General features: G+C 35.5%; 1 protein-coding gene across 1 annotated transcript; it reads left to right on the top strand.

The window, feature by feature from the left end:
* The first annotated feature begins 579 nt into the window (after window positions 1-579).
* On the top strand, window positions 580-10,492 carry LOC103729812 (T-cell surface glycoprotein YE1/48-like). The gene is made up of 6 exons (XM_008827885.1): window positions 580-753; window positions 3,059-3,221; window positions 4,711-4,917; window positions 7,128-7,270; window positions 9,065-9,168; window positions 10,333-10,492. Exons 1-6 carry the CDS (start codon window positions 580-582, stop codon window positions 10,490-10,492), a joined length of 951 nt encoding a protein of 316 aa, XP_008826107.1.
* The last annotated feature ends 431 nt before the right edge of the window (window positions 10,493-10,923 follow it).

The raw sequence follows: 10,923 nt of genomic DNA, 5'->3' as shown, positions 1-10,923 counted from the left end.
ACCAGATCTCTTCAGACATTTGTAGCCTGTGGCAAAGGCATTTTCAGAATTGTTGCTTTTATTTTCATAGGAAAGAAAGGAAGGAAGGAAGAAAGAAAAAAGTAAAGAAGGCAGGAAGGAAGAAGAAAGGGATGAGAGAAAAGAAAAAGTACTGTGTAAATAACTTAAATGTACAACACTCAGGGACTTCTTAACGGTACAGATTATATATATGCATATATATGTAAATATCTGTGTGTGTGGTCAGGAATTACATGCGGCATTAAAATTTTTATTGTACCAGCAGGAGAGATGAGTCGATGGTTAAAAGCACTGGCTGTTTCTGCAGAAGACCCAGGTTTGAAGCCCAGCACCCACATGTCAGCTAACACCTGTCTGTAACGCTAGTTTTAGGGTATTGGATGCCCTCTTCTGTCCTCTGCAGGAACCTCCTGACACAGATGTATTACATGTATGCAGGAATGACACTCAAACACATAAAATAAAAAAATCTTATTGTAGATGCATATTTTTAAATGCAGAAATGCTTTGTGTTTATTAGAAAATAATCAATCAAAATCATGACACAGGACTGAAGAGATGGCTCAGTATGTACACTTCCTGCTTTACAAGCATAAGAACCAGATTTCACATCCCCAGAATACAGGTAAAAAGCTTAGAGTGTTGTTCTGTGTCTGCAGCCCTAGTGCTGAGGAGATGAAGACCAGAGGACTCCTGAAGTTCACTCGCCAGACTAGTGTTGAGCTCAACTTAGTGATGGACTGTATCTCAAAAGAAAATGAAGAATAATATAGGAAGACCCCATCTTCAAAGTCTGGCCTTGACAAACTTGTGTACACATGTATGCACACACCTGCACATACATATGCACATATATATACATACACCTCACACACAGTATATAAACCAATGCCTTTATGTAATCTTAGCACTGAGCAAACTAAGTCAGGGACTATGAATTTGGATCCTGCCTGAGCTTCCTAGTAAGTTTCAGACTAGTCTCAGTGGCATTACAAGACCCTGTCTCAAACAAAAGAAAAAAACACCAAACAAAACAATGTACCAAAGGATTTTGCTCAGTGATACGGTGATTGCACAGCATCCTCATGGATTTGATCTCCAAGAATCATAAAGACCACTCAATTTAACTGTCAAATATGGAATGATATCAGCTTTCATAGTAAAGATATGTAATAGAGTTATATATCTATGTCTATATATGTATCCTGAAAAATTACCCACCAAAAATTTCACAGTGCAAATGTGACTGTTTTAAATGTATTTCTAAAAGATAATTTCTTGGAATAAATATAATTTAAAAATAAGAAATAATCTCTCACTTTAAATTGTAACAATTAATAAAATTTATAACAGACACTTAAAGAATTTGTGGCTAAGGAATGTAGAAACACCATTTAGTGTGTATAAATTGTATTTATATACAGATGATTTAGTCATCTTCTTGCAAGTGGTTTTCTTTAATAACATTAGATTTTTGCTAAAGATATCAGCAGTGTTTTCTCTCAGACCTGTTCCTTTAGCTTTTTGGTCAAATAACTTTGAACATGATTTTGCAGCATATCAAGTGCTTATTTCAAATAGAGGAATATGGACTTTGCTACCATCTTTCCCTCCTGGTCAGCCTCAGCTTTCATCACATAATTTCCTCTTTTCACTTTGGTGAAGAGGAGGGGCCGAACATCTTGAGCTATTGGGTCCCTCTGAGGCCATGCGTTTCTGCCTCTGTCCTTGAAGCCTCTGAGGGGTACAGGACAGAAAGGCCTGCTCCTCCCTGCCTGGGGACCAGTTCACTCCACTGTATCACTGAGATACAGGTAATAGCTGCTTTTATTCCCACATGTTTTTGCTTCATGTGATTCTATTTATTCTCAGAAAAGGCTTTTAATTCAAATGTGGCAAGAGAATGAGGCAGGAAAGTCCTAACTGATCATGTTTGAACTGTGTCTACTCTGAACCTGAAAGCTGCAGTTCAGCATTGAATAAAGTTATTTTCTCTTTCTCATTGTGCTGTGGCTTTTGCTGTGTGTATCACAGATGGTTTTGCAGAGTTAATTATTTTTTAAGTAGTTTAAATGATTACATATGGTCTTAATCTACTTTGAAAAATTTGGGAATAGGAAGATCCCCTTTTCTTAAAGAATTAGATAAATATGAATAAGTTTAGAGAATATCAAAAATTAAGACATTTATTAGACGTATTAGACATAAAAATTTGTTTTCTTCTGTTTATCTGCTAAATATCTTGTACTGATTAGTGTAGGAAGCAAGGTAAATTATAAATCACATTTAATAATTTCTATATTCATTTTCATGATCAGACTGGATTCAACTACCTGTTGACATGTTTTGTTTTAACATAGTATCCTCTGACATCATATACTGGACTGTGACTTATGAAGTGTTCATGTGCATAAACTCATTTGGGATTAAAAAACATGTGTTTCGGCTTTAACTCAGGAGACTTTTATTATTTATCACATGTGGAATCTGAAATGTTGACCTTCTGCAGTATTAACTTTCAAATAATTCTTTTGCAGATGGTTTCTGGGATAGTTTGGGAAACACAAAATCATATGAAATTGAAAAGAACACAAAATATTTTATATGAACATGAGTCAGAATATTTGCAAAAGTTTTTAAAACAAAGGTATTTATTTTTTGGAAAGTTTTGAGTATTTTTATTTGTTGATAGTTTAAAAGTTTTGAGTTCAAGAGATTTAAGGTGGTATCAGTTTTGCCAATCATTTTTATGTTGAATATTTTGAACAAAATTGGCTGTATCAATAGATGGTACTTTATTACCGTCTTTATTAGTAGATTTTAAAGTTTTTCTGTGTTCCCTGATCATCGCTGAGATCATTAGACATGTAAAAGTTATAAAGTGAATTGTTAAAAAGATTTCCACTTCTTGTGTAAATCAGACTGAGTCCATATGCTTTGCAGTTTTAGATCAGTAAAGGAGGTAATAATACCTACTTGCCCCCGCAATACGAAATCCTAAATGTTCCTAAAGGTTGCATTTTAATTTTTTCTTTAGCCTGAAATCAGCTCACGGCAAAGTTTTGAAACTTCACTTACTTCCAAGATGAGTGAGCAGGAAGAGTCTTATTCTTACTCAGTATTTCTTAAGTCTTCCTCAGAGCAGCAGAGTAGAGTAAAACCTGGTGGGACTCAAGGGCCTAAAGAAACTGAAGACAGAGGTGTGTTTTAAACGTATAAATTTGTCTCTTTGCTGTACATGGTAAACTTTTCACATTTGAAAAACATCCTACCTGCACTTCTGACTGTCTCCTGGTAACAGGAGCACAAAATGGGTAAAGTTGTACAGTACAAGGATTTTTAAGGGAGGATTTGAGAAGGAAGAAAGGAGTGCATTTTTGTTTGTTTTTACTTTTTGAGTCAGGATCTAATGTAGACTAGACTGGTCTTGAATTTGTTCTATAGCCAAGGGTGGCTTTGAACTCCTGATCCCACGGTTATGAGTGGTAATGGGTCATGTTTGCTCTTTCCCTGGTGATTATTTTCTGGGATTTTTACTTACTGAAGAGGGCTTAATCTCCGGGCCTCTCATTGCAGTGGTTCTTGGGATCCTTTGTTTCCTTCTGTTGGTGGCAATTGCAATGTGGGTGACACAGAGTGAGTGCCTGAAATATATGATTTGTTAAAAATCGTTTTGTGTAAGTTATAACCATGGACACTAATCATGCAGTTACTAACACACTCTAACTACTGTCCAGTGCATAATGCTGGCTCTGGAATTTGTGGGATATATATATTTTTTAATTCGACACACTACTGTGCCGTTTTCTCTTTATGTGCTCCTTCAACTAGGGCCGTGCTGAGCTCTTTGTCGTAACTGTGGTCATTTTCCTACTAAACAGAGGACAAAATAAAATTCCACCTTCTGAGCCAAGGTGATTGTGACTCTGAAATAAACATATTTCAGAAAAACCTGTTCAAAAGAATTTATGGTGTTTTTTTTTTTTTTGATTTTTAAAAAGTATCTATTGAGGACATGGTTAAGTAGAAAGACTGATTTAGGACCAGCAAGATAATGCAGCTGACACAGTGCTTTCTGTTAAGCCTGATCATCTGCGTTGGATCCCCAGGACCTATATGGTAGGAGAGAACTGACTTTTAAAGTCGTTCTCTGATGACCACACACATGAAAACACATGAAATTATTAGATGCAGTTTTTCACAAAAAGATGGGATCTGTACGTAGACACTAGACGATCGTGAGTCTAAGATCTTTAATTTGAATTTCCTTCTCAGCTTCAGGAAAACTCACTGACAGTCCATGTTCAACTACAACTACATGTTCCAATACAACCCTTCTATGGAAATTCCACTTGCTCCAATAATAATTATGCCATTTCTTCACGTTCTTATTTTCATGATGCGTTGTGTTGGCTAAATTTTTTTCCTTTGGTTTTATTTGTAAGTCATTTTGTGTGAAAAGATGAAGGAACTGAAATGTATGATAGTGATGAATTCTTGCTTTTTACACATTATTACTAGTGAGAAGGTCACGATTCCATTTCTATGGTCAGTTGTGTTATTTTCTAAATGTTGAAATACTAACAAAGTCATGATTTATGTCAGTAGTCAACAGGAGGTTTTCTCTTGTATGTTAATTTTCAGTTTTTTCCCCTTTAAAATCATTTTTTCTATTTTATCTGATATTAGTTTTAGTTTTTCAGCACAGTCAAGGAAAGCATCATGAGGAAAATATAAACCTCAGTCAAGAGTACCACATCATGCTGTATGAACTGAAGTTAAAGGAAGAAATGTTGAAAAATAAGTCTATAGAGTATGAGAGCCTCAAAAACCTAACAGAAAGGAAAATATGTCATGGGAAGAATAAGATCATTTTAAATTGTTCAAAGTCTGCAGGTATGGAGGAAATCTTGAATAAAATTCCAAAATATTTCATATTTTTTCTTCTCTCAAAGCTTTGAGATGTAACATGCAGGGTATGAGCTTGTGACCTGTGGGTTCATGGGCAATGTGGCTCTCTTAAATATAAGTGGGCTTCCTTATCTCAGGTACAGAACTGGATCCTCCCAAACCTGTTCAGATTAGTAGAACCTTGTAGTTTCCAACACTCAGAGCCAGTCTGGTATTCCTGTTGCCTGTAGGAGATGAAACAGTGTGTTGTCTCCCCTGAAAATTCAGGTCACTTTGCTCCTGTGAGCAAATCTGAGTCTCTCACTTTGTTGTTGACATGGAACGTGGAAGCTGTCAGTCAGAGTATATTTACTAAATAATTACGCTAAGAATGATTCAAAGGGTTTTATATGAGTGCAATTATAAAAATAATTCTGTGTGTATGTGTTTGAGTGTTTTCATTCTGTCGTTCCTTCAGACTGTTGACCTATATGTGACTGAAATATCCTCCCTGCAGCATATACATGAGCTTTATCATAGCATCCACACTTGTGCAGCTCCGTGTAATCATGTCCAAGAGATGATGATATGAAATATCAATAAACTTTTCTATTTTGCATAGGGGGTGGTTATCTTTAATTCTCTACTCAATAATTATTCATCATTTGTTCAAAATTTAGTTTACAAAGAGCTTTGTGTATAATCTTACTGTTCTATGATAGCAGGAATTGATTATTTTCACTATTAAATGATCAATAATATTTTAAAACTGGTACACTGTAAAATATATGAAAGGAAAAAAACTCCAAAAATAAAGCTCTTGGCATTTCTGAACTAAAATTATTTTAGTTTATATTCTTAAAATAGGTTTGTTATCTGTATATAAGGGCATAATGCTATAATCTCAACAAGTAGGAAACTGAGGAAGGAGGACTGCAAATTTTGATCATCATGGAGTACATAGCAAGTTCAAAACCAGCCTGAGCTAACTTGTCACCTAGGAAAACAAGGGCTGGACATGACTAGTACACGTTGTTATCCCAAGCATCACACAGAAATATCTCAATTTTATTGTGCTATTATTGATTCACAAAATGGCACATATTGTAATGTATTCAGCTTGATAAGTTTGGGAATACAGACATACCAGTGAAACTATCACCACAATCAGGAAAACTGACTAACTTCGTCAAATGCTTCTTCATCTATCTCTTTTTTTCCTTTTATGGTAAGAACACTTAACATACATCTGAGCAAAATTTTAAATGAATGGAGTTTGGACAACTTTTGTGTTACAGCAAATCTCTAAAATTTAATCATATTGTATAACTGAAACTGTCTGAGCTAAAACTGTCCAGTTGTCCTTTCCTCTAGTATCAAGTGTTTTAAGCCTCTGCTTCTTAGATTATGGCTATGTTAGAAAGTTCCTAAGAATGGAATCATGAAGTATTATTCTGTGCCTGGCTTATTTCACTTAGCATTATTTCCTCAAATTCATACACATTCTCACATATGTTAGGATTTGTCTTTTTATGGGAGAGGTGAGAGACAGGGTCTTAATTCTGTATCTTGGGCTGGTTGGACTCAGAATGGTGATGATCTCCTGCTTTAGGCTGGGATTATAGGTATGATTGACCATTCCCAGGTGGATTTTCTTCCTTTTAAATGTTGAATAGTACTCTTCTATATAGGTGTCCTTCATTTTCTCTACTTACCTATCAATGATTGGACATTAAAGTTTTTTTGTATGTCCTGGCTTTAGTAAACAATGTTGAATGCCACATGTGTGAGGAAAGATCTCCTGGCACTCTAGAATTTTGATTTTTGAGAGTTATAAGATATGAAACAAGCTTAAGGTTTAAAAGTGGTGAGATTTTATTTAGTTATAGAGGCTTAATAAACTCATTGCTAAGACTAACAGAATACCAGATAAGAGTCTAAACTTCAATATTCATTTTCTCTACCCACGTATCAATGATTTGAAATTGAAGTTCCTTTGTATATATTGGCTTTTATAAACAATGTTACATGGGACATGGGTGTGCAGAAATCTCTTAGCACTCTAGAATTTTGATTTTCGAGAGTTATAAGATATGGGAAAAGCTTAAGTTTGAAGAGTTGTGAGATTTTATTTACTTATAGAGGCTTAATAAACTCATTGCTATGACTAACAGAATACCAGATAAGAGTCTAATGATTCACCTTCAATATTGCAGGCAAACGCTTTGAAGGACATTTGTTCTGTTGTGGCACAAAATGTTATTATGTTATCATGGAAAGGAAAACATGGAGTGGATGTAGGCAGATTTGCAATGAATGCAGTTTATCCCTTTTGAAAATCGATGACAGTGATGAACAGGTACTATAGACTCTAAATACACTTTATTTTCTTGGACTCTGTTACCCTTGGATAGTAGATGCTGAGGCCAGGGAGGAGTTTAGAAAGAAGGCCCTTCAAGTACTGTGTGTTTTATCTGTAATATGAGCAGAAATTTGGCAGTTAATTCTCCCAGGAGACACTGGCCTGCTACTTTTTAAGCATTCAGGACACCGCATCTATTATGATAAGCCTGGTTAATAAGGTTGCAGTTGGGACTTTGCAATAGCCTCCGTTCTAAAGGAGTCTACAAGAGAGTCTCACAGAGAAGCATGCTTTCACTGGATCAAGTTTAACCCTTTGGCAAATTCAACCTGGTATCAACAATTATTTATCTTCACAGAATGACAACTAAAATCCCACAGACAAAAGTTGGGTTACTATTAAGGAACCAGATATGTTGCTTAGAAGAGGTCCGTTTCTGTCATTTACCAGCCAGGTACTGTGTAAAGTAGTTGACCTCTCTGGTTGTATCTGCAAAAGAAATGATAATAAAGACCATGGAAGTCATGACGGTTTTACCAGTAAGCCCCGTGGTGGTATTCATTGCATCCATCCATAACATTTACCTTATCAGTATTCTTAAGTACTGTATTAAGTTGTCTGTCCTTGAAAGAGAATTACTAGAACAGAAAATATAGTGGCCTTGATACTGAACTCTCTATTAAGTTTATTACTAAATAGAGCGTGATTTTTGAAAAAAATTTACATATTTTTATTTCTTGTGTATGACTGTTTTACCAACATATATGTAAGTGCACCCATATGCGCAGTGCCTGAGGATGCTAGACAAGGGTCAAGAACCCCTGGAATTCAAGTTATGGACAGTTGTTGGCAGCCATGTGGGTGCTGGGAACTGAACCTGGGTACTCTGCAAGAACAAACAGTGCTCTTAATCACTGAGTCATCTCTCCAGTCCCAGGATGTGTTTTTATAGAGAATAACTTGCAAGGATAGTCCTAAATCCTCTAGTTCCTTATAAATGAAAGTGATGTGAAAATATCCCAAATTTAATAGATTTTTTAAATTATAACATGAAATAATTATTAATCACAAATAGCAAAATAACTTTCCAATGATGAAGTAATGTTAAATTAAAACCGGTATTTTTTTAAAAAATTCAGTAATTTAGACTTCATGGCACTGTGATAATATATTTCAGTCACATTATAACACATTTAAGTCACAAACATCTCTCCTTTCCTTCTTGTTCTTATATGGTCTGGACATTGAGCAACGGAAATGTTTCCTCTGTGAAAAATTTAGTTTTAATGCACTTTTTTCGTACACACTATTCATCTTAATTTGCTTTGACGATCCCTCCTGTCACTGAAGATGACACAATGACCACTTCCCCACAGCCCTTATTCTTCTGGAAAAAGAGTTTAAATGCTTCCTTAAAGTATCAGAATCATATAATGAGGCAGATTTGCCTGTGTACTTGGAAACCGGAAGAGGAGGATTGAAAATTCAAGGCTAGAGTGGGCTACATAGTGAGAGCACATCTCAAAAGAGAAGTCACGGTCACAAATTGCTTAAGGAATTGTTAGATACCTAAACTCTACTTCTTAAATTACTTGTGAATTAGATACTAATTTTGATTTAACTGTTCTACCAATGGAAAAATCACTTTAGAAAATGAAAAATAGAGGTTTGAAGGGAGAGAGGACAGGGCAGCAGAGACTGACAGGAATAGGCCCGCCCTTTCCTGTTGTTCTGATCAGTCTGCTCACAGAAGAGAACTTTATCATAAGATGGATTTTATTTCCTTTACAGGACTTCCTTCGGTCCCAGGTTAATGGAACCATTTACTGGATTGGATTATCATATGATAAACAGGAGAAGAAATGGAAATGGATTGGCAGTGGCTCATCTAACCTGTGAGTTTGTAGAATCATTCAGACTCTAACACTGGTGTGGAAGCTGAAAGGACCTTATAAGTGTGTCCTAAAATTTCACACAGCTTTGCTCATTTCAAATGGAGGTCAGTGGTAAGAGCAAGAAGAATAAGAAAGTATCTGAGCAAGCTGTCAAAAAGAAAGAGAAAAAAGATTATGACTCCTATTAGCAATATAAGGAATAAAATGCCTAATAGAAGCTCTGAAGTGTGTTCTAACATGCACAGGGTCAAACCAAATAAAAATTTTGAGGTGATGTGAAGTGACTAGATTATCCTGACAGATATGAGTTTTAGTATCCCCCACACTCATGTGACACATATAGTTAGTTTTTATGTTTATTATGAATATTCAAATAAATGCATATGCTCACATACTTATGTATTTATACTTCCCATTTTAATGTGCAGGCATGTAAATTATGAAGTTCACATTTGCTTCTAATCTGCTACAAAAGTGTTTATTGATTCTTCCAGAAATATAATTACACTTTTGTTCTTAGGAATTCTGTATTTGTCTTTAAATAAGACATAATAATTCTGTATTTGTCTTTGCTAGCTATTTATATTTTCAAATTCTGTTATATATTTTTTAATAATCAGTTTAATTTTCATTATTTTGTTGTTGTTGGTATAAGATGGAGTTTCATGTAGAGCAAGGTGGCCTTGAAAGCCTTGTCCTTTTTCCTCTACCACACAAAGGCTGGGATGACAGGCCTGTCTCACTGTGTCTGATCTGCTGTCATTTATGTCTTGAAAGATATTAAATACATTTATTTTATACTAGGATTTGCATGCAATCAAGTGACTTTTTCTTTTTAATGAGCTAAGAAGAAAAGAAAATCTTTTAGTGATGAATTTATGATTAATATTTCTATATTCTGTAAATTTTGACCAATAGAATTTTTTTGTTCTTTTTGAGACAGGGTCTTCCTGTAGCCCCAGCTGGCCCAGAATTACCTATGTAGACTGTGCTGGCCTTGAATTTACAGAGATCTGCCTGGCTCTTCCTCACGTGTGCTGGGATCAAAAGCATACGCCACCATGTCTGGCTTTTACTAGTAGAATTTTTTTAAAAAAGAACACAATTTACCTCAATGTAAGACTCAACCATAAATAATTGCCCGTTATGTGTCTCGTTCTACAGTGATTTGACTGCATTGAATTTACAAAGTCCAGGAGGAACGTGTGCATTTTTTACTTCAACAAGAATAGGCGATAGTGACTGCGGTAAAACCTACCCGTGCATCTGTGAAAAGAGAATGGACACGTTCTCTGATTCAGTCTGCAACAAGAAGGAAAGGTAAACACAGAGCTTTGTCATTTTGTGTTTCCTGTAGTAGTCTGCGACTGCTCACAATGACATCTTTCTGACCACAGGATTTAGTCAACTGGACAAAACAGAGCTAGGAGATGGAGGAGGAGGGTAATGACCTTCTGGAATCTGACTTACCAGATCATAGCCATTTTCCTTCCTGGAGGAGACAGAGCAGCTTGTCTGGAGGGTGGGCATCCTTTGCTCCAAGGTCCTGAGGAATGGCTCTTTCTGTGTCCTGAGCCACCCACAGAACCAAATAAAACATCCTGATAAATAGATATTTTGTTATAATATGATAAATAATTTCAATATCTTTTGACTTTGATGACATGGTTTCTATAATATACCAGTGTTTCTGTTTATTTTTTGGTTACTTTGTGTTATTTTTTGCATTTCAAAAATGTCATCATCTTTAAAAAC

Source organism: Nannospalax galili, unplaced genomic scaffold (genome assembly GCF_000622305.1).
Source record: "Nannospalax galili isolate Female #2095 unplaced genomic scaffold, S.galili_v1.0 scaffold1313, whole genome shotgun sequence".
NCBI lineage: Eukaryota > Metazoa > Chordata > Mammalia > Rodentia > Spalacidae > Nannospalax > Nannospalax galili.
Note: the sequence above shows the minus strand (reverse complement) of the source record. Positions and strands in the feature narration are given on the sequence as shown.